The sequence below is a fragment of the Schistocerca cancellata genome, chromosome 7 (assembly GCF_023864275.1).
Source record: "Schistocerca cancellata isolate TAMUIC-IGC-003103 chromosome 7, iqSchCanc2.1, whole genome shotgun sequence".
Lineage (NCBI taxonomy): Eukaryota > Metazoa > Arthropoda > Insecta > Orthoptera > Acrididae > Schistocerca > Schistocerca cancellata.
This window is the reverse complement of record NC_064632.1, coordinates 223,596,393-223,621,023: the sequence shown is the minus strand read 5'-3', so window position 1 is coordinate 223,621,023 and position 24,631 is coordinate 223,596,393. Positions and strand designations below refer to the sequence as shown.

Sequence of the window (24,631 nt, the reverse complement as noted above, 5' to 3'; positions counted from 1 at the left end):
GAAAAAGGGACCGATAGCATTTGTAGTCTGGTCCCTTCTACCCCCTACAAACCAACCATAACTCCAGGTGTAGGTCCAGTGTGCCTAGCATGCAGGTAGTTGGTAGCAGGCACTCAACTGGCCTGCTCCTAACCAACACACGGCCAAGGCAGAACCACCTTTCATTAGAAAACGCAATAGATCTCCATCCTGCCCTCCAGTGAGCTCTGTTTTGACTGCACTGAAGTCGCAAATGACCGTGTTTTGGGGTCAGTCGAATGCGAGCTACAGGGCGTATGGCTCGGAGCTGTGCTTAAAGTAATCGAGTTGTAACAGTTGCTTGTGCCAGTATGGTGCCATTGCTGCTGCAGATGCAGTACGATGCGCCAGAGCTATACACTGAACACGATGGTCTTACCTCGCGGTAGTGGCCGTCCCCACCCCGGTCTTCTTGCGACCGTACATTTCCATCACCACCGCTGCCGGGAATCATGTACAATCACCATATTCCTGCCAAGTTCAAAATGTGTGTGAAATCTTATGGGACGTAACTGCTGAAGTCATCAGTCCCTTAGCTTACACACTACTTAACCTAAATTTCCTAATGAAAAACACACAAACACACACCCGTGCCCGAGGGACGACTCGAACCTCCGCCGGAACTAGCCGCACAGTCCACGACTGCAGCGCCCAAGACCGCTCAGCTAATCCCGCGCGGCTCCTGCCAAGTCTTTCTGCAGTATCGCAGAAGTAACATTCAGCGTCTCGTAGCCCTATTAAATGACCTCGTTCAAACTGAGTGAGGTCTTGCTAATGGCGTCTTTGCCGCCTTAAAAGCATTCGTGACTAACATTAAATCACGACGTCCAATCTCAAAGGCAGCTAACGCTCACGACTGTTACAGCGTGAATTTAAAGCAAACCTGATTTGCATCCACATAGTGACGCTACTAGCGTCTCTTACGCGACTGGCCCGAAATTTGAAAAGATATCATCTTTCAGATGTGGAAACACGCTTACGAACTCCTCCTTGGTGTTGCGATGTTGTTTTCTTCAGTATATTTGTATTTTTTTGTGTTTTACTCGAAATGTGGTTTATTTGGTTACTTCACTAGTGCCTTCAATAACAATAGTTGTTGCTCATCTAGTCTCAGGAGAGGATACGAAGGTTTTGTGTCACTCTTCCCAATGGAATCAGAACATGTATCCAGGCCAGAGGCCATAGTGATAAGTGTACTCAAACAGCCAAGTTTTTGGTCAGTTTCACTCGATCTTGTAATCATTACAATAATATCACCTACTCTCTCAACCTGTGAAGTTTCGCTTTGCTTCCTCTTTCCGTTCTGGTTGCTTCACGTTTTTTTTGTCAGACAGTGTATTTCATTTCTGACTGGTGAGTTTACTTTCCCCGAATTCAGGCACCTCACGATTCGCCGCTGCAAGTTTCCGACGGAACTGCACCGTGCTCGTCGTAGAGACCGCAGTTAGTGAAACTAGATTCGCGTGCGGGCAGGCGAGTCGCGAAAGAGGAAGCGTTAAGTCAGCCCGACTACGCCGAGTGTAGTAGCGTGTCTGAGGTTTTTCACGCGTTGCCCGTCGGACAGGAGAGACAGAGAGGGGGGCCTCGTCTGGTGCGAGGCGCGCAGCCCGCCGCTTCCGGTTGTCTGCGCCGGCGTCGCGGGGCCGCGAGAGCGGGCGGATGCGGAGCGGCTCCGGCGGGCCGGAAGCCATACCTCAGGCCGGCGGGGGCTGATGAGCGAGCGCGCTTCCGCCCCCATTGTGGCCGCGGCGCGCGCCGCAGAACTTGGCCGCCGCGACGTTGATGGCGGAAGGCGCGCTTGGCACGCCCGCGACACCCCCTCCCCAGCCAGCGCTGAAAACTTTAATTCCATTCACAGCGCCGCGACGGCGCGCCGCAGATAAAAATGCTCGGCCGGGCCGGATCCGCGGGCCTTTTTGTCTCGCACCTTCCGGCTGACAAAGTTACGGCGTGCGCCGCACCCGCGGCCCGGGCTTTGTCACCGGCCGGGGCCGCCGGCTGCTGCAGACGCGGCTCCAGTAATTACGCGGAAACGCGGCCGTACAAATTAGTAGCGTATTTATCTGCCATAAAGCAATTTGCACGGCCGCGCGGTGAAAGGGCCGCCGCGGGCGCGACCCCGCCGGCACGCGCTCCGAATCCCGTGCGCGCGTTCACGCATTCGTGCCCGCCAGCTGGTTCTGTGTGGTGCTGTTTGATTAGCAGTCGCATGAATCTCAATGACGTGCGTAGCTCGAGGCTCCACAGACGCACTGCAAGTTCAGATACTGCACCCAACTGAAGAATTGACACTGTTATTGATGATCACGATGTAACATACCATTTCCTAGGACCCTCGTGTGTTAGCCCTGTTTCACTTTGCAGCCGCCTCGTCCAGCTCGCAGGGATAGGGTCCTTTTTTCCGGCTAAAGGTGATGGATCAGGGTATCCCTAATCCTGGTAATCGGTGGTGGCTGGAGCCTACATGATGGGCTTGGCGAGAAATTTCACCATGATGGCGACTGCAGAAAGAATTCTTAATGACCTACCAGGGACACCGACTGACACACATCTTGAAAATGGAGAAAGGGAATGAACAACGGCAGTGACTACTATTTGCTCTGGTTTTCTGGTTGTTTGAACAGTTTGGTGAAGCGCAGAAACCAGGACAGTCAGCCGGCGGCTTGTCTGCGGTGGAAGTATAGTGTGCCCTCTGGGCTGGAGATGGTACTTTCGGAATGTATTTCGGAATACTGGATTGTAAGGCATACCCAGGAACAGATACAGATTCCGATCACAATTTAGTAGTGATGAAGAGTAGGCCGAAGTTTAAGGAACTAGTCAGGAAGAATCAATGCACAAAGTTCGCCTCCGTAGCTTAGCGGTAGCGTTACCGCCTACCACACAGGGGGCCCAGATTCGATTCCCGGCAGGTGACTGGGTCTTGTGTCTTTTACATAATCATTTTCATCATCATTGACTCGCAAGTCGCTGATGTGGCGTCACCTAAAAAGGACTTGCAATGCAGCGGCCGAACTTCCCCCGAATGGGGCCTCCCGGCCAACAGTGCCATACGATCATTTCATTTCAATGCGCAAAGAAGTGGGATACAGAAGTACTAAGGAATGAAGAGATACGCTTGAAGTTCTCTGAGGCTATAGATACTGCGATAGTGGATAGCTCAGTACGCAGTTTAGTTGAAGAGGAATTGACATATCTGAAAAGGACAATCACAAAAATCGGAGAGAAAGCGTAGGTACAAAGAAGATAACTTCGAAGAAACCATGAGCAACGGAAGATATACTTCAGTTCAGGAATACTGAAATACAAGTCACTTAGGAATGAAATAAACAGGAAATGCATTGAATCTTACGCGAAATGGGTACATGAAAAATGTGAAGAAATCGAAAAAGGAATGATTGTCAGAAGGACTGATTCAGCGTAAAGAAAAGTGAAAATAACATTCCCTGAAATTAAAAAAAAGAGTGGTACCATTAAGAGTGAAATAGGAATTCCACTGTTAAATGCAGAGGAGAGAGCGGATGTACGGAAAGAGTACACTGAAGGCCTCTCTGAGGGGGAAGACTTGTCTGATGACGTGATATAAGAAGAAACAGTACTCGGCGTATAACAGATAGGGGACCCAGTATTAGTCAGAATTTAAAAGAGCTTTGGAAGACTTAAAATCAAATAAGGCAGAGGGACTGATAACATATCATCAGAATTTCTAAAATCATTGGGGGAAATGGCAACAAAACGACTATTCACCTTGGTGTGTAGAATATATGAGTTCGGCGATATACCATTTGACTTTCGGAAAAATATCTTCCACACAACTCCTGAGACTGAAAGAGCTGACAAATGCTAGAATTCTCGTACACTCAGCTTAGCAGGTCGTCTATTCAGGTTGCTGACAAGAAGAATGGAAAACAAAATTGAGTATTTGCTGGATAACAATCAGTTTGGCTTTAGGAAAGATAAAGGCATCAGAGAGGCACTGATGACCCTGCTAGTGATATTAGAAGCAGGATGAAAGAAAGATCCAGACATTTTCATAGGATTTGTCGACCTGGAAAAAGCGGTCGACCATATCAATTGGTGCAAGATTTACGAAATTCTGAGGGAAATAGGAATAAGCTATAGGGAAAGACGGGTAATTTACAATATGCACAAGAGCCCAGAGGGAACAGTAAGAGTGGAAAACCAAGAACGAAGTGCTGGAATTAAAAAGGGTGCAAGACCTAGTTCTAGTCTTTCGCCCCTACTGTTCAATCTATACATCGAAGAAGCAATGACGGAAATAAGAGGAAGATTCAAAAGTGGGATTAAAATTAAAGGGAAAAGGATATCAGTAATAAGATAAGCTGATGACATCGCTATTCTGAGTGAAACTGAAGAAGAATTACAGGGTCTGCTGAATGGAATGAACGGTCTAATGATACAGAATATGGATTGAAAGTAAATCGAAGAAAGACGAAAATAATGAGAAGTAGCAGAAATGAGAACAGCGACAAATTTAACATCCAAACTGATGTGATTCTTCACTTTCTCCCGGCGTATTTGTTGATCGAAGAGTCCACGGGTGTACTGCCGGTTCATAGTGTCGAACGGGCACAATAGTTAGACGATCAGACATGTCGCCATCGTCAGGTGCGCACCTGAACACACTGTACCGGCAGTACACCCGTGGACTCTTCGACCACCAGAATTGATGATCACGAAGCAGCAAAATAACACATCAACGGCAGACTAGCGTTGGCAAAAAGGGCATCGTTGGCCAAGAGAAGTCTACTGGTGTCAAACATAGACCTTAATTTAAGGAAGAAGTTGCCGAGAATGTAGATTTGGAGCACAGCATAGTATTGAGGCGTGGTGCTACAGACAAAACGTTGAAAGTGAGGTGGACTGATAAGGCAAGGCATGAGCAGGTTAAGTGCAGTATCGTAGAGGAAAGGAATGTGTGGAAAACACTGACAAGAAGAAGGGACAGGAGGAGAGGACATTTCTTAAGACATGATAGCTTCCATGGTGCTAGAGGAGCTATATAGGGCAGAAACTGTACAAGAAGACAGTGATTGGAACACATCCAGCAAATGATTCAGGACGTAGGGTGCACGTCCTATTCTGGGATGAAGAGGAGAGGAATTCGTAGCGGGCCGCATCAAACCAGTCAGAAGACCGATAACAAAAGAAAAAAATGGATGGTCGGGTTCCGGGACGGGATCGATTGTGATGAAGGATACAGAGTGGAATACGGAAGATTGAAAGTATCCGTAGTGCATTCACGTGAGTGGGCAGCGACTTCTCCTTAGGAATTTTACGATGGTGCTTTGCGGGTGGTGAGGAATAAGAAGTTGGACTGGTGCGGTAAGGTTAGGGCTGTGTGGAAAAGTGGAGATTTCAGCTAGCTGAATGTGGTAGTTGGATAAATACTGACGGACTTATTACAGGACTAAAAAAACTTCATTTGTATCAGTGCAAATCTGAGACTGAGATCCTTTTGTGACATTTTTCCTGGTAACACTGGATTGTTTTCCCATTTGTTTATCGATTAATTATCAACAGCAGTTGTTAGTAGGCAGTTGAAAGAGGTTTTTTGAACTGTTAGCGGTAAATGTTTCCAATCCAGAGGCTGGCTTTTGGAATCTTACCTGAAACTATTTAGTTAGCAATAGGGCTTTTTCATTATTGGGTTTACAGTCGTGAGCGGTTAACCCTGTCTCGCGGGTCAAAGTGAGGCTGGCGACCATTATTTAATCCGATTTCATATGGAGGAGATTGTTTTACTTTACTTTATGGGTGTTTTGGTGATTAGGCAATGGTGCCCTTTTTGCGCTTAATAAAACGCTAAATGTGGAAGGACTTGAAAATGTTTTACAGCAGTGTGTACTGCGTACAGAGAGGAACAGTGCTGAGACCATGATTGTTTCTGTCGGTACGACAATCCCTGTCAATGCAGCAACTGTGAGGTAATGGTGTGTGAACAATAACAGTCCTAAAATGAAGTGGCCTGCCCACAGGTTCCACGTGAACCCAATGGAAGACCTTTGGGATGAGTTAGAACTTTGGATTCAGTCCAGACCCCAGCGTCTAACGTCGCTGCCTTCTCCGTGTCCGGCTCTTGAGGAAGAATGGGCTGTCATTCCTCCACAAGATATTCAGACACCTCTCTGAAAGTGCCTTCAGCAGAGTCAAAGACATCACAAAGACGAAGGGTGACCAAACCCCACATTGTTGTCCATTCATAGGTGTCTGGGTACTTTTGGTCGAATGATGTGCACTGGAGACAACACACCAGGCGAATCTCGTAGTTCTATCAGAATTCCTTTTGTTTGCAACAAACCTCTCCACACAGCTTCCATTTTATGTCAGCAAGCTTCCGAAGTACCAAACTATTGTAATTGTTCCAATGTCTTTCCTTCCAATAATATTTTGACAGAACTTTCGTGTTGACTGATACTCAACACTTCTTGTGTGTAAAATAAATAGTTTGGTTTTCTTATCATATGCGAACACTCATTACCCATCTACTGACTGTCAAATCTGGGCACTGTGCATTTACTACAAGGCGGATAGTCCCTATCTCTTCAGTATGCAATGTGTTAAGTATACAACTATATTTATTTATGATATGTAGATGATCGGTAAACGGTTCATGTCGGTTATTTTCTAAAGCTGTTTAGTGGTTGTATCTGCCAATTACACAGGTTACTGCTTTTGCTGTTGCATGATGAGTCGCTGCGAACCTGATGTAGCCCCAAAAGCAATTTACAATCTGGTGAAGTGGTCGTATTTCCCCGATCACTCGGTGTAATGCAGCATCCTATACTTTAGAGGCGAAGAAAATCGAGTTCCAGAAACAAACACAGATAATCGCTACACAGAACTGGACTTCATGATGTTTCGTACTTCGTTCTGTGGCATTTTTCTATTAGAAGAGATAAAGAAAGGTCTAGCAATTGTTTGCATCCACTGTAGATAAACATACGTAAATTACTTAGCCGAGGCAGTAAACTGTTGGGCGATGACAGCAGGAATATAAAACCGATCTCATTATAGCTTCACGCTTCAGCGCTACGTCGTTCTTCACCCCTAAGCACCGCTTGCCATAACATTACAATACTGCCTGGACGATAGTTCTTGCTTGTTACCTCCGCAAGTCTCATATTTCACTGCTGTTCTCAGTCGCCGAGCAGATACGATGCTGGCTCTCAACATGCCTGGCTAGCTATGACTTACTCTGTCGGCAAGCGAAGTTGCTCGGTGAAAGTGTGACTATCGGCCCTGCAAACGAACACAACGTTTTAGTACTGAACATCTCCACAAAACATGAAGATTGTTCACAACTTCCTGCTGTTCCTGAAACCCCGCATCTGCACTATGCAAGTCACTGCTCTGTGCTTGGCAGAGGACACTTTGTACTGATGTCAGCCAGATTGCGTCCTATTCCTTTCGCTTTGTTGCCAGGGAATAATGATTGGCGACTTGTATCTCTCTCTCTCTCTCTCTCTCTCTCTCTCTCTCTCTCTCTCTCTCTCGTCTTCTGATTGGATGCAGCCCGCCAAGAATTCCACTCCTGCACTAATCTCTTCATCTCAGAGTAGTAGCCTACCATGAAAGTTATTCCCAAATGCCTCAAGAAGTATCTTCTCATCGTGTCCCCCTTTTTCTTTTGTCAGTGTTTTCCATACATTCCTTTCCTAGCCGATTCTGCTGAGAACGTCACACCTTACCCTCTCCGTGCACTTAATTTTCAACATTCTTCTGTAGCACCACATACGGTATCATGTGCTTCGATTCTCTTCTGTTCTGGTTCCCCCACAGTGCATCTTTCACTAATATACAGTGCCGTTCTCAAAAGGTACATTCTCAGAAATTTTTTCCTCAAATAAATTAAGGCCTATGTTTAATAGTAGTAGATTTCTCTTGGCCAAGTATGGCCTTTTTCCCATTGCTAGTCTGCTTTTTATGTCCCCCTTGCTCTTATGTCGCAGAACTTGTTAACTTCATCTACTTCGTGATTACCGGTTGTGATGCTAAGTTTCTTGCTGTTCTCGTTTCTGCTACTTCTCATTACTTTTGTTTTTGATTTTTCCGAACAACTGTTTCCTAAAACAGTAGGAAGAAATTTTGAAACAATTTTAATCACCTTTGAAGATTATGTTCCGAGCGCAGTTAAATACAAAACTTACCAATAATGTTAACAGATTCTTTGGTTGAGTACGTGCTATGTAAGTCTCGTAATCGGGATGTTGCTGGTCCCAATCACTTTCATTTTAATTTCCATTCTTATTAATAAATGGAAGTGCTAATTATCAAATACTGTGTTGTGTCGGCTACTGCGAGAGGCAGCACCGACACAAAAAAGGAAAGAGGGAAGTTGGACTGGGCGGTGGCAGGAATCCAAAAACGCTTACGCTTTCTAATTAATAGAAAACTTTATTTCTATTAAGGGAAGAAACAATACTTGATTCCGTACTTTACTCTCTATTCGTACTCGCAGAAAGGAGGGTAAGTATTGTCTTCCTATTACTCAGTACTGATGCTCTAGAAGAATGCGACCAAACTGGGACCGATCAGCGATGCGCGGCTGGTTAACTCAGAGTTGACAAGGGTGGGGGGGGGCGAACTCGGCATTTCTGCAGGTGTGTCTCTCCCCGCACTTTCCATTGGCGTGCGCGTGAGCGCCTTCTTGATGCCATTTCGCGTCCCTACGCTGGTCGGTGTGCAGCTAATCGCTTTGTGCATGTTATACCATAATTTCTTATTAAAAATAATCTTTTAATTTTTAATCATTGGTTGTATGAAAATAAATTAAAATTTCATACAACTATGCAAAATACTTTTTCATTAAATTAAGAAATTATATACCTCAATAATAATCTAGAAATAGAAAAATTCTTAGTTTTCAGTTTGATTGTTTGCATTTTTTACAGAATTTTAATTTTAATTTATTGTGATTACAGCAATAAACAAAGTAAAATGTTACTTTTATTAAACACTCCAGAAGAGATGATTGTCCATTTCTAATCCTCGAAGGCATTTCTTTCGAGTTTATATGTCCAGCCACTAACCTTCAAATCATATTAAGTACGAATTAATCTAACAGGACCAGTCTATGGCAATGCACCTCAAGTCTGAATTTCATCGGGATTTTCAAGCCGATTACGTCAGGACCTTAAAAAGTAGAGCACTAATCTAGAATAGGTTGCACTAGCAACTTGTTTATGTTTATTTCTGATGCTGTGCGCTTGCTCAGATCACTCGTAAGCAATCAAACTTCCCACTGTCGTTCCTTAGTACTGATTGCACGTGTTTGTTGCATTTCGCCTCTTCCTTTTCTGACCAAACTTCTACTGTGGGAGGTGGCACGCTGGTTAGTACAATGGACTCCATGTTGGTAATAGCCGTTTTCGGTCTCCCTCACCTGATGTCCACTCAAAATGTCACAGCCAGTCTGTACAACATCCATTCCTGTCTAAGCTTACGCTTCGTCAAAACGCGAAGATTGGTCAGCGCTCCACCAGTGACTGCGTAGAGCAGGAGTTTGAACCATGCTGGGAACACATTGAAGCACGAAAGTCGCTCTGCACATTAGCTGCTGTAGTATATGGGTTTTGCTATTACTGTTGCCGGCCGGAGTGGCCGTGCGGTTCTAGGCGCTACAGTCCGGAACCGAGCGACCGCTAAGGACGCAGGTTCGAATCCTGTCTCGGGCATGGATGTGTGTGATGTCCTTAGGGACTGATGACCTCAGATGTTACGTCCCATAGTGTTTAGAGCCATTTGAACCATTTGAACCTGTTCCACTCGCACCGAGAGAGGTGGCGCAGTGGTTAGCACAACGAACTCGCATTCGGGAGAACGATGGTTCAAACTCGCGTCCGGCCATCCTGATTTACCTTTCCCGTGATTTTTCTAAATCGTTTCAGGCAAATGCCTGGATGTTTCCTCTGAAATCGTACGGTCGATTTCCTCTCCCAACCTTCCATAATCCGAGATTGTACTCCGTCTGTAATGACCTCGTTGTCGACGGGACGTTAAACACCAATCTCCACCTCCTCCATTCGAAAACAGAGCGCGTAAAAACGACTATCTACATGCCTCCGTACGAATCCTTATTTCTCTTCTCATATCTTCGTGGGCCTTAGGCTAAATGTACTTTGGCAGCAGTGGAATCGTTCTGCAGTCAGCTTCAGACGCCGGTTTTCTAAATTTTTTGTTGATAGCGTTTCGTGAAAAGGACTTCGTCTTCCCTCCAGGGATTCCTACATAGGTACCCGAGACATCTCCACAACACTGACATGCTGATCGAACCTGCCGGTAACAAGTCTAGCAGCCGCATTCGAAGTACTTCGATGCCTTCCTTTAATCCGATCTGTTGGGGATCCTAAACACTTTGCACTAGTGGTCTATACGCAGTCTCCTTCACAGATGACCGGCTGCTGTGACCGAGCGGTTCTAGGTGCTTCAGTCTGGAACCGCGCTGCTGCTGCTGCGGTCGCAGGTTCGAATCCTGCCTCGGGCATGGATGTATGTGATGTCTTTAGGTTTAAGTAGTTCTAAGTCTAGGGGACTGATGACCTCAGATGTTAAGTCCCACAGTGCTTAGAACCTTTACAGATGAACCACAGTTTCCTAAAATTCTCCCAATAGCCCAAATCAATCATTCGCCTTCCCTACAACAGACTTTATACGCTCGTTTCATTTTCTATTAATTGGCAACATTACGCACAGATATTTAATCGATGTAGGGTTTATGTGAAAACGCCTGCGTGTGTGCTTCCTTTCGCAAAAATTTCAATACTCAAAAAGCGCATTTCTAATGCGCTGGCTTCAGTTGCTCCACATACGCTTGAGAATACATAGCGTAAAATGAATGACGTCCACGTGACCAAGAGGAGTCATACAGAACACCTATAAAGTAGGCGAAGCAATCTGAACGTTCTTTTACATTGTCTTTAATTCTTATCGATGTCGTTCTATCCATTAAATAATTATATCTGTTTGTAAACCTATTATTCATTTTAAATGACCATGTATACAAACAACAGACTGCTCTCCATAGTGACGTAACCAATATCGTTCGAGTAAATTCGTACAATGTATTTGAGGATTAATAACTCATTCTCAGGGACACATGTTGTACATCTGAATCTGTGTTCATCTGAGCAGTATTAAGGCGGTGTTTCAAAAGTTCACTGAAAGCGGATAGACGATAAAATGATTACAAATGTAATTCTGAGCAACTGCGTTATCATTGAGCTAGCTTTCTTAGTAATAGCGATAAAGGGTACGAAACACACACATATCCGTATTACTAATTAAAACTTTAAAGATGGGGCAACAAAATTAATTTTCACTGCATTTTAAGCTGATAGCCCCTACAGATAACAGTTTACACAGCAATACATGTACTTTACATATCTAGTCAGAGTCATCAAATGCATTTTCTCTCGTGTTTTGGAAGATATGTTTCTAAGCATGCAGGAGGAGTCGTCTCAAACTAACTCCGCTAGTAAAATGTTCCACGCAACGCCTGTGGAAAAAATAAAAGGTCGTTTTGGATGTCATTACAGACAAAAGTTATTCAAAGTAAAATTTAATATACGAAGGTTACAACTCAATCTCAGATTAGTATAGACTGGTACTCAGATAAAAGGATATTTATCAACAGTAATAGCAAATGGCTCTGAGCACTATGCGACTTAACTTCTGAGGTCATCAGTGGCCTAGAACTTAGAACTAATTAAACCTAACTAACCTAAGAACATCACACACATCCATGGACGAGGCAGGATTCGAACCTGCGACCGTAGCAGCCGCGTGGTTCCGGACTCAAGAGTGGAACAGGAAAAGAAGTGACTGGTACTGCTACAACTCCGCACTGTATGGGTGCTTGCCGATTGTATATTAGCTATGTGTGTGAAAAATAGATCCATGGGTCTTAGATCTGAATAAGTAGGTGGCTAAGAGGAGAACACAGCGTAGTCATGTCCAGTATGACCGACGTGGAACTTATCACCTATATAGCGTGTCTCAAACATTTTGGGTCAAATGCAAACGGGTTGTAATGGGTCCACAGCCGATTGTATTGGGATAGGGAACCAATGGACAGAAACGCATATTTATTTATTATGGACATTCACAGCGTACAACGCATAGGAACAACTTAGTTCATAGTGATTGTTGAAAGCGACGACCTCCATTCTCAATGGCCCCTGCAGCTCTGCCACGCTCTCGCAAAGATGCCAGGTGTCTGATGGACGCTGGAACAGGCAGCGGGTGATAAACAGCGTACGCTCCCGACCACCAGACAGACATATTGTACACAAATTAGCTCATAGAATGTGTGCCATGTGACGACCGCATACATCTCATCGGCGCATTAGCCTGTCCCGCACGCACGCAACTATCGCTGTTGTCAGTTGTCCATTGTGTCAGACAGCTTGTGATTTGTCCATTGTGAGGTATGTTACTGTGTACTGTGCATGACGTGTAGTTAAAAACGGAACTTTACTCGTCACGGGAGCTGGCAGGCACCCATTTAATGTACGGTGCGGCATGATCTAGTGCCCATAAAGCAGAATGAATGACCAGACAATGCTTTTCCAACAGCCGTAATGCTAACAGCAAGAAGTTTTTCTTCGTGGATACCGAGAGACGGCGTCGTTCTCGCCGAAGAAAGCAAGCATGGAACTGAGAATGACACACCTACGCGTCTAAAGGGGTCGTAAGAGGGGGAATGTTTCCTCGTTCCTCAGTCAGAAATACCACGGATGCGCTCGCCTCGTTTCAGGTAGCAGCTGTGGCAACAAATAATACACAGAAGTCTCAAGGATTTACACAAAAGGGATTCTAGAGACGTTCAAGTTTAAGCCCGTTAGTTAAGTTATTTATTTTTATTTGTTTTTCAACTGACTCACACAGCACAACAACATTTTGCAAAACATCGAAAGAGTTTCTCCTCTTTTGAACAATAAGTCGACTGATCAGACAAACAGTAGCAGTTTAGAATAATTAAGTCAGAGCTTATGACTGAGATCAGTTTTAATTATGAGTGTAAAAAGTTTTTTAAACTTGCACAAGAATATAAAAATGTTCTGCAGCTTCTATAAATTAGTACTTTTAGAGTATATACATATGTGGAAATTTGTTTAATTTTATTGCGATTATATTGTGTATCATACGCGATAGTCATATAAATTAGTTTGTTTAGCTTAGCTTTATTTTTCATTCTATAGTCCCAAAAATGATGGATTCTCGTAGGTGTGGAATATGTCAGAAAACATAATACAAGAAATATACACTCCTGGAAATGGAAAAAAGAACACATTGACACCGGTGTGTCAGACCCACCATACTTGCTCCGGACATTGCGAGAGGGCTGTACAAGCAATGATCACACGCACGGCACAGCGGACACACCAGGAACCGCGGTGTTGGCCGTCGAATGGCGCTAGCTGCGCAGCATTTGTGCACCGCCGCCGTCAGTGTCAGCCAGTTTGCCGTGGCATACGGAGCTCCATCGCAGTCTTTAACACTGGTAGCATGCCGCGACAGCGTGGACGTGAACCGTATGTGCAGTTGACGGACTTTGAGCGAGGGCGTATAGTGGGCATGCGGGAGGCCGGGTGGACGTACCGCCGAATTGCTCAACACGTGGGGCGTGATCATGTGATGTATCTGACCCCAGGAATGTGTCAATAAAGTTTCCCCTTCCTGGGACAATGAATTCACGGTGTTCTTATTTCAATTTCCAGGAGTGTATTACTGAATGTTTGTCATAAATACTACTGTACATATTTAATTTTGCAAATTAGTATGTGAATCAATACTTACTAGTTTTTGTAATTATTTTGTGTCCTGGACTCGAAAAACAAATAAGCAATTCCTTGGCCGTGTAGCACAGAACCCATGTAATACCAGTTGTCGTCGACTGCATACTTCAGGAATGTATATTCTACAATGTCTTGTAGCCCCGTGGACCACTGTGAGGCGGTGAAAACACTTTCTAGAATATACATTCCTGATGTATGCAATCCCCAACTGGTATTACAAGGATTCTGCTTCTGCGATACAGGGGGGTGGGGAAGAATGACAGAACTCTTCTGGTTTATAGATGAAGATGGTCTGAGAGTTGCGCCGAAACTAGGCGTTTGAAATAAATTTGTTTGATATTACGGCTGTGGTGGTTCGTTCACTTAATTTATATTACCAGCTGCTAATCCACGTTCGCGAGAACGATGGACTTCCACTTCACGCTTTATTACTACCCCTACAGCGATATCGCCATCCAGAAGGCCAGTTCTCCATGTGACAAGGCGTATGCTACAGTGGTCTGGGGAGCGTGATAGTGAACTCACGTCTATGCCATGGCCACCGAATTAGACTGATCTGAACCCGATGAAACACACAAGCGACGTTATCGGCCGCCATCTCCGCGGCCCCAGATCACCAACCCGTAATGTGTGCGTCGACATTTCGTGCCACATATCTCCGGAAATCCATCAAGGACTTGCTCAGTTCATGCCACAGACAATCGCTGCGGTATTCCAAGGGAGGAACAACACACTATTAAGCATGTTTAGGCTCAGATAGTGTCGACAGTAATTCTTCCATCGCTCGATACGCGAATAGAACAGGAGAGGAAATCTATTATTGGTACGAAGTAACCTCTGCCATGCACTAGACAGTGACTTGAGAGGTACATATGCAGATACAGCGGCAGATGAACATGTACAGCAGCTTGTTTCATGCAGCGGTTTCCACTGCCTTTAGTATCTTCATGGCGACGATCATTTCTGATTATTCCGCCTTTTAGGGTCAATTTCCTATCACAAGGGCAAGAGAGTGCCCTGAACTTATGTCCGTTCCTCCGCACACTTTGACATGGCCGTTGGCAGAACGAGAGTGACTTCTTATGGCGGAAGCCTTCGGCCACCACTGTCCATGATTTTAATTCCAAACTTAAGCACTGGCAGTGTTAGAACCTGAGACTCGGGCGACCTACATTTGATCACGGTTTTATAAAAAAGATGATCAACATCTGCCCACGATTTTAAAAGAGGTTTAAGTTAGGTTTGGTAGGAAGAAATTTAAACTGCACAACTTCGTCGCTCTTTTGTTTCTGGAATGTATGGCAATGGAGATATAAATAATTTAAAAAATCTTCAGTATTTTGCTTACTTTTACTCTATTATGTCACACGCTATAATATTTTGGGGTAACTCCACAATCCGAAAGAAAGTTTTTAGGAGTACAGATGCATTTAATAAGCGTTTAATGTTGTTGTTGTGGTCTTCAGTCCTGAGACTAGTTTGATGCAGCACTCCATGCTACGAGGTGCATTCAAGTTCTAAGGCCTCCGATTTTTTTTCTCCAGACTGGAACGAGATAGAAACATGTGCATTGTTTTAAAATGAGGCTGCGTTCATTGTCAGAGATGGCAGCACCGTACGGCAGATGGAATTTTACCACCAGCGGCGAGAATGAGAACTGTTTTAAATACTTAAAATGGCGACGTTTTCCTTACTTGAACAGCGTGCAATCATTCGTTTTCTGAATTTGCGTGGTGTGAAACCAATTGAAATTCATCGACAGTTGAAGGAGACATGTGGTGATGGAGTTTTTTTTTTTTTTTTTTTTTTTTTTGGTGTGGTTTTAGGGCGCAAAACTTCTATGGTCATTAGCGCCCATTATGTGGTGATGGAGTTATGGATGTGTCGAAAGTACGTTCGTGGGTGCGACAGTTTAATGTAGGCAGAACATCGTGTGACAACAAACCGAAACAACCTCGGGCCCGCACAAGCTGGTCTGACGACATGATCGAGAAAGTGGAGAGAATTGTTTTGGGGGATCGCCGAATGACTGTTGAACAGATCGCCTCCAGAGTTGGCATTTCTGTGGGTTCTGTGCACACAATCCTGCAAGACGACCTGAAAATGCGAAAAGTGTCATCCAGGTGGGTGCCACGAATGCTGACGGACGACCACATGGCTGCCCGTGTGGCATGTTGCCAAGCAATGTTGACGCGCAACGACAGCACGAATGGGACTTTCTTTTCGTCGGTTGTGACAATGGATGAGACGTGGATGCCATTTTTCAATCCAGAAACAAAGCGCCAGTCAGCTCAATGGAAGCACACAGATTCACCGCCACCAAAAAAATTTCGGGTAACCGCCAGTGCTGAAAAAATGATGGTGTCCATGTTCTGGGACAGCGAGGACGTAATCCTTACCCATTGCGTTCCAAAGGGCACTACGGTAACAGATGCATCCTACGAAAATGTTTTGGAGAACAAATTCCTTCCTGCACTGCAACAAAAACGTCAGGGAAGGGCTGCGCGTGTGCTGTTTCACCAAGACAACGCACCCGCACATCGAGCTAACGTTACGCAACAGTTTCTTCGTGATAACAACTTTGAAGTGATTCCTCATGCTCCCTACTCACCTGACCTGGCTCCTAGTGACTTTTGGCTTTTTCCAACAATGAAAGACACAGTCTGTGGCCGCACATTCACCAGCCGTGCTGCTATTGCCTCAGCGATTTTCCAGTGCTTAAAACAGACTCCTAAAGAAGCCTTCGCCGCTGCCATGGAATCATGGCGTCAGCGTTGTGAAAAATGTGTACGTCTGCAGGGCGATTACGTCGAGAAGTAACGCCAGTTTCATCGATTTCGGGTGATTAGTTAATTAGAAAAAAAATCGGAGGCCTTAGAACTTGAATGCACCTCGTACTCTATCCTGTGCAAGCTTCTTTATCTCTCAGTACATACTGCAACCTACATCCTTCTGAATCTGCTTAGTGTATTCATCTCTTGGTCTCCCTCTACGATTTTTACCCTACACGCTCCCCTCCAATACTAAATTGGTGATCCCTTGATGCCGCAGAACATGTCCTACCAACCGATCCCTTCTTCTAGTCAAGTTGTGCCACAAACTCCTCTTCTCCCCAATTCTGTTCAATACCTCCTCATTAGTTATGTGATCTACCCATCTAATCTTCAGCATTCTTCTGTAGCATCACATTTCGAAAGCTTCTATTCTCTTTTTGTCTAAACTATTTATCGTCCACGTTTCACTAAGATTAAAGAACTTCACATTAAAATTCAGAAACAAGTATTACTCTCATGCGTTCTAAATACACTCCTGGAAATTGAAATAAGAACACCGTGAATTCATTGTCCCATGAAGGGGAAACTTTATTGACACATTCCTGGGGTCAGATACATCACATGATCACACCGACAGAACCACAGGCACATAGACACAGGCAACAGAGCATGCACAATGTCGGCACTAGTACAGTGTATATCCACCTTTCGCAGCAATGCAGGCTGCTATTCTCCCATGGAGACGATTGTAGAGATGCTGCATGTAGTCCTGTGGAACGGCTTGCCATGCCATTTCCACCTGGCGCCTCAGTTGGACCAGCGTTCGTGCTGAACGTGCAGACCGCGTGAGACGACGCTTCATCCAGTCCCAAACATGCTCAATGGGGGACAGATCCGGAGATCTTGCTGGCCAGGGTAGTTGACTTACACCTTCTAGAGCACGTTGGGTGGCACGGGATACATGCGGACGTGCATTGTCCTGTTGGAACAGCAAGTTCCCTTGCCGGTCTAGGAATGGTAGAACGATGGGTTCGATGACGGTTTGGATGTACCGTGCACTATTCAGTGTCCCCTCGACGATCACCAGTGGTCTACGGCCAGTGTAGGAGATCGCTCCCCACGCCATGATGCCGGGTGTTGGCCCTGTGTGCCTCGGTCGTATGCAGTCCTGATTGTGGCGCTCACCTGCACGGCGCCAAACACGCATACGACCATCATTGGCACCAAGGCAGAAGCGACTCTCATCGCTGAAGACGACACGTCTCCATTCGTCCCTCCATTCACGCCTGTCGCGACACCACTGGAGGCGGGCTGCACGATGTTGGGGCGTGAGCGGAAGACGGCCTAACGGTGTGCGGGACCGTAGCCCAGCTTCATGGAGACGGTTGCGAATGGTCCTCGCCGATACCCCAGGAGCAACAGTGTCCCTAATTTGCTGGGAAGTGGCGGTGCGGTCCCCTACGGCACTGCGTAGGATCCTACGGTCTTGGCGTGCATCCGTTCGTCGCTGCGGTCCGGTCCCAGGTCGACGGGCACGTGCACCTTCCGCCGACCACTGGCGACAACATCGATGTACTGTGGAGACCTCACGCCCCACGTGTTGAGCAATTCGGCGGTACGTCCACCCGGCCTCCCGCATGCCCACTATACGCCCTCGCTCAAAGTCCGTCAACTGCACATACGGTTCACGTCCACGCTGTCGCGGCATGCTACCAGTGTTAAAGACTGCGATGGAGCTCCGTATGCCACGGCAAACTGGCTGACACTGACGGCGGCGGTGCACAAATGCTGCGCAGCTAGCGCCATTCGACGGCCAACACCGCGGTTCCTGGTGTGTCCGCTGTGCCGTGCGTGTGATCATTGCTTGTACAGCCCTCTCGCAGTGTCCGGAGCAAGTATGGTGGGTCTGACACACCGGTGTCAATGTGTTCTTTTTTCCATTTCCAGGAGTGTATATACAAACAAGCAGCAGATAAACAAGCAGCAAGATGATTATATTTATTGACGGGCCCAGTATTCGGCGGTTATCACAGCAGTTTCGCTGGTTGCAGCAAGATCACAGATGGTGCATGCAGCCGGTAGGTTCCTGCAAATCAGCAGATGTTGTTCGTCCTGTACGTCACCACACTGACAAGTTTCCTCCTTATTACTGAAGCCCCACTTCCTGAGGTTGGCTTTGCACCGTGACACCCCAACTCGCAGTCTGTTCAAAGTCTTCCAGGTCACGTATGACAGGAGCCTCCACGAAGATCGTGCAAGGCTCATTATTGACAGAGGGAGGATGAGTTTTAGCACGATCGGGCGTACCCTGGGCGTTAGGAAGAATCCTAGCGGCGAATCCTTCCACCACCAGGAACAGAAAGAACAAAGGCTTTTATCAAAGCCAGCCCTTAGAGTAGTGTCCATTAATATAGAAGCCAAGGAATGAAATAACTGTTCTCTAGTTTATAGGTTTATAGCGGACGTGATACGGCCAAGTGTTGCGCCGAAAATAGCCGTTTGAAATAAGCTCCTATGATGGTACTGCTGTGGCGGTTCGATTTCTTTATTCAAACAAGGAGGATTGCAAGTGACCCGCAGTAATGTTCCCGTAGGCCACACCTGTCATGGTGCGTTCAATTACTAACACAGTTGCCTTAGAAGCCCAGGTGACTGCCCCCATAGCATAATACTGCCCCCACAGGCCGCCTGTGATGATACCGTTAAACTCAAATTGAAAAGTCTAAAAAATTTTATTTATTTATGTAATCACTCACCGACTCTCTAAACATTCTGCGTGGTGTCTGTTGTTCTATATCGTGCCTCCCTACCACTTTCGCGCAACGACGCTCTGAGCGTGTTTTTTAGGGAATTGACTAGTTTGAACTTTGGACCTGTTGCTGGTAAGGAGACCCCAGACCACACATGACATGTAGAATTCAGAAGAGTTCAGTGAGACTAGCGACGATATAACCAAATACTTAATGATTTCAGCGTCAGCTCCACTGCACTCCCTGTAAAAGAATCTTAATACTAACTAAATTTAGTGGAAGGGGTTCAAGGCTTTCCTATTTTTATTTAGCTGGTAAAATAACGTCGAAAAAGTAGTTAAGTTTACCATTGGAAATTTTATTCTACTCACAAAACATCGTTTATAAATTGCACCATTGACAAAAGGAAATGTTTTAATACAGGATGGTAAAAACCAACTGCGTTCAACAAAAATGTGAACGAATATTCCCTGAATGGGTTTCCAAGTCGTACAAAGGATCGAAGGATGACCTATGCCATATCACATCTATAATCTAGGTTTAAATTAAGTTTCACAAAAGAGAAAACTATCAAAATGGTCTACAGTGACCCTCAATTATCTTTAATTACTTATCTAACTTGTCGTAAATTACAGTGGCTGATGTGGCTTCTCAATAACTATATAACAGAAAAATCATCGCGTTTCAGATTTTTACTTCAAGTGGTAAATGTGAACACCATGAGCTTTAATTGACGATCGACACTAGTATTATGCAAAAAGGGGTTGTAACAGATGAGACTTCTGCAGTTTTGAGTGAAGCCTTATGCACTCAAAAATGGGGCATCGCGTTCGTTCATTACCTTGTCGGTGTTTGTCAGGGGGCGGCGGCCGGCGCAGCTCCGTCCAGCTCGCCCTCTCGGAACCAACTCGCTCTTAACTTCTCCTTACTACAAGTTGGTTAAAAAAAACTATGTGGCTGTGTTTTCATCTGACCAGTCAGGGTCTCAAAGTTAACCGTAAGCTCCGCCTACAAAAATTCTGTCTATCCAATGAGAAACGTTATACTTTTTGTGGTGGGGCAATGTTTTTAAAGTTCGCAACGTAACAGAGACGCGAAAAAGTCTCACGCTAAAACTTGCAGCTGGTGTGGTCCTTTTAGCGTTATCGTAAGATCTATACTGTTCTTCTGGAGGGCTCTATTTCTTAACATGGGCTGGGGGGTGGTCCTAACGTAACAGAAACGCGAAAAAGTCTCACGCTAAAACTTGCGGGTGGTGTGCTCCTAGCAGTTAGCTGGCGACGTGGGTGTCCGTCCGTCCCTTATCGTAGGGCCTTCCAGCTTAACACGGTTCTGCTCTCGGCTTCTGTTCTCGTTTCTCCCATCGGAACTTCGTCTGTCTCACGGTGGGAAGGTATGACATGCATTTAGGCATTCTTGTGTTAGTCTGTGGTATTCCATTTGCTCACTCGTTACTCGTATTACTTTGGTTAATTTAATGTCACGATTTATTCGGAGCTATGTGACATACTACTGGATTTGCTTATCATGTCAGGGTTTTCATGGAAGGTGTTGCATTTGCCTGACACCTTACAACTCACTAAAATTATCGATTTATAATAAAAGAGTGTCAAGGAAACTTTTATAACTACGTCAAGATGTAAAAGTGTTATTTCTGTAATAAATGTTCATACGGAGGAGAGTAGTTTCTCAAAACATAATTTTATGAAAAATGAAATATCGAAATGAATGTAACTTAGAAATGTGATGACTGTAACATTCTAAGGATATTATAACATGTAATTCATTGAAGTCATAAAGGTAGGCAATCCATTAGGGGTTTTCGACCGCCATTCTGTTGGATGACGGCGCGAGCAGCGCAAGGAAGCAAAAGAACGGGAAGCCAGAGGCAGTTGCAGTCGAGGCTTGGCAGTGAACGTATCGTGTGGCGTGCCGTGTCTGGCCATGTGCGGCTTAAACAGTAAAAATTCGGTGTGAAAGTGCTTAATATTTGGTGTGGCAATGGCTTATAGTTCCTGAAGGCGTCTCCAGTTTATTTTGTGTCGGAAAGCAAGGATATCCGACTGGTTTTATATGATGGGATACGGAGCCGACGATATAGAAAGTTAAAATGGCTACAACATGTGCGTGATAACTATAAATTAATTCCATCACTAGAGACGTGAAGAGCCTATCTAATTTTTCATTCTAGCTCTGAGTCGCAGAAAGTTATGAAATAGCCCATATTCCAGTTCAGCTTCAGAATCACCCATTAATTTTGTACCACCACACTGCTTCCTACCTTTTAAAGGAGAATTCGTACCCCAGCGTTGTTTCGTCTTAGACTTCTTTTTCTAAACATCAGCTTCTTGCAGTAAAATAAATGCTGCACATGATACGACTGCTAAATCCCCTTCATCGCTCGGCGAAACTATTATTAAAACGTTACTTTATAACAAGAACAAAATGGGAACAACCTCCACAAGTTATCAGAGCCAACTGCGATTTCACAAGGGCGAACCAGTTGGTCCCAAATCCTTGGTTTGGTGAGCATGACAGGCCGAACGCCAATGCGTTGGCGGTCAACGTTTGGCCGAATACATCGGCTGTCGTTCGTTTGCCTTCGTTGGGCTAGTGTGTACGCGCCTTCGGGTGGTTGAACCTGTCCCGTGGGATATAACAACCAGCAATGACATACGACTGTTTCTTTCACTCTTCCGGCACGATTTAATTCGTCGCCGAGATGTTTGCTTCTGTGAAGATAGAGTGGAGAAAAGCATCCTGGAGAGTGTGTGATGGACGCTACGCAGTTGTGCTGTGGCGATGCAGTTGGCGCTGCGATCCTGGGACGAGCGTCTGCAAAATGCAGCGAGTGCGTGCCCTTGTAGGGAGCACACTTCCCGGAACGGCTAATGGCTGCACTGCCGGGCCGGTCGCCGGCGCTCCGTTAGCTGCCCCGTGTTTTTACTTTCTAGAGCGAAAGCCTGCCTCGTGCACTGCTATAGCTGACTGAGCTCCGCGGTCGCCGGCCGCGTCGTTCTGCCGAAGATCGCGCCAGCGGCCGGTCCACACTTTACGGCGGTAACGCGGTGCTGGCTTTCTCCCATGAAGCGACTGGTGACCACAGAACTCATAAAAATAGCAGATGACAGTAATTACTGATGTCGGTGATTGCCGCCCAATGAAGTGTGTATCATTCGCCTGGCGTAACTTAACGCTGACGAGGGGACCGCACCAACTTCCCTCACCAATCCGATTCGTATTGACAGAGGGGGGGAGGGGGGGCACGACTAGGACTTCAACTAATATAAGCAGAAGTACACAACTGTCAAACGTTTTCGAGAAAATAGAGTTTGAATATTTTAAGCATGCTTATATACACAAAGTAAAAAAGTTCTGCATCACACCGGTTCCCAGAACTCCTGAAGATAGACATTTACTGTGGATATTGTATCACAGACACAGTCCCTTTGACTGTTCAGAGATGTCACTAAACCCGCCCAAAGATGTGAACAACCATGCATGAGCAGCGCGTGGAGGTACACGGCTCGTGTCGTCTCTAGTTCAACCATGCCTAGACGGTCAATACCGCGGTTCGATCGCGTCCGCATTGTTACTTTGTGCGAGGAAGCGCTCTCAACATCGGAAGTGTCCAGGCCTCAGGGAGTGAACCAAAGCGGTGTTATACGGACATGGAGGAGATACTCAACTGTCGATGACATGCCTCGCTCAGGCCGCCCAAGGGCTACTACTACAGTGGAGGACGGCTACCTACGGATTATGGCTCGGAGGAAGCCTGACAGCAACGCCACCTTGTTGAATGATGCTTTTAGTGTAGCCACGTAACGTCGTGTTACGACTCAAACTGTGCGCAATAGGCTGCATGATGCGCAACTTCACTCCCGACGTCCTGGCTGTACAGCACTAGTGGCTGCCGCATCGCGGTCGCGAAGTGGGGCCGAGGCAGTTACAGATAGGTTTCATAGTCTGACGATGATTTTTTGATTTTTAGTTTTAGCTTGACGATGTCCGTTATCGACAAACGATAGTTACTGTTATTCTGAAGAAGGTTGGGTTATCGCGACTGAAACCTAGGTAAATTCTAGGTAAACGGTGCAACTGAGGCTGTTAATTATTACAATTAAAATTAACCACATATTACATTCATACACTCACTGTCCAATCACTTTAACGTGGAACATGTCAAAAGCGCGGGAAACCACCTTTTGCAGTGTGGACTGCTGTGAGACACCCAGGAAGGGGTACAGTGAGGACCTGGAAGGTACTGACAGGATATGGAGCCATGTCGAGTGCAGTGATGTGATCAGCTGCGCTAGGTTTCTCGTTTGAAGATCGTTGGCGCGAACAGCCCGATCGAGGTGGTCCCCCAGATTCTCGACTGAGTTTAATTCCTTGGAATTTCGTGGCCAGGGGAGTACGGTAAACTCATCCTGGTGCCCTTCAAACCGTGCACGTACACTGCGAGCTGTGTGACACGTTCACGGTCCTGCTGGTAGATGCCATCGCGCCGAGGAAAAAGAAACTGCATGTAGCGATGGATGTGGCCCCCAAGGATAGAGGCATACTTGTGTTGATCCGCTGCGCCTTCTAGAATGACGAGATCATACAGGGAATACCACGGAAACATTCTCCAGACAATAACGCTCTCTTTTAGCTGTAGGATGTTTGTTTTCAGAAGTTTCACGCCACACATGCCAATGGCCATCTGTCGGAAGGAGCATAAAACGTGAGTCATCTGAAACGGCCACCTGTCGCCAGCCACTGGACGTCCAGTTGCAGTAATGGTGTGCGGATTCCAGCCTCTATCGCCGATGAACAGCTGTCAAGCGGTATGACCATGTGGTGCATTTGACCTGCGGTCGTCGCACGGTGGTGCTGGCAGCAGTCCACATACGCAAAGGTGTGTTGGTGCTTGTCAGAGTACTAATGGTGACTGTGTGTTGAAAATGGCTCAAAGAACACACACTGATGACGTTATGAGGGTAGAATACTAGGGCGACTGGAGGCTGGTCAAACACAGCAGGTCGTAGCACGGGCCCTCCGTGTGCCACAAAGTGTGATCTCAAGATTATGGCAACAATTACAGCAGACAGGAAACGTGTCCAGGCGCTACAGCACGGGACGTCTACAGTGTGCAACACCACATATCTCACTATCAGTGCCCGCAGACGGCCACGGAGTACTGCAGGCAGCTTTGCTCGGGACCTTACCGCAGCCACAGGAACAGTTGTATCCAGACACACAGTCTACAGGCGACTGAACAGATATA

At 45.9% G+C, this 24,631-nt stretch overlaps 1 protein-coding gene across 1 annotated transcript in view; it reads right to left on the bottom strand.

Moving 5' to 3' along the window:
- Positions 1 to 1,712: 1,712 nt before the first annotated feature.
- Positions 1,713 to 24,631, bottom strand: part of LOC126092706 (translation initiation factor IF-2-like) — a 66,056-nt gene continuing 43,137 nt past the window's right edge. The window contains exon 3 of the mRNA XM_049908428.1: positions 1,713 to 1,952. Within this exon, the coding sequence (XP_049764385.1) occupies positions 1,713 to 1,952 (240 nt within the window). The remainder of the gene's footprint in view (positions 1,953 to 24,631) is intronic.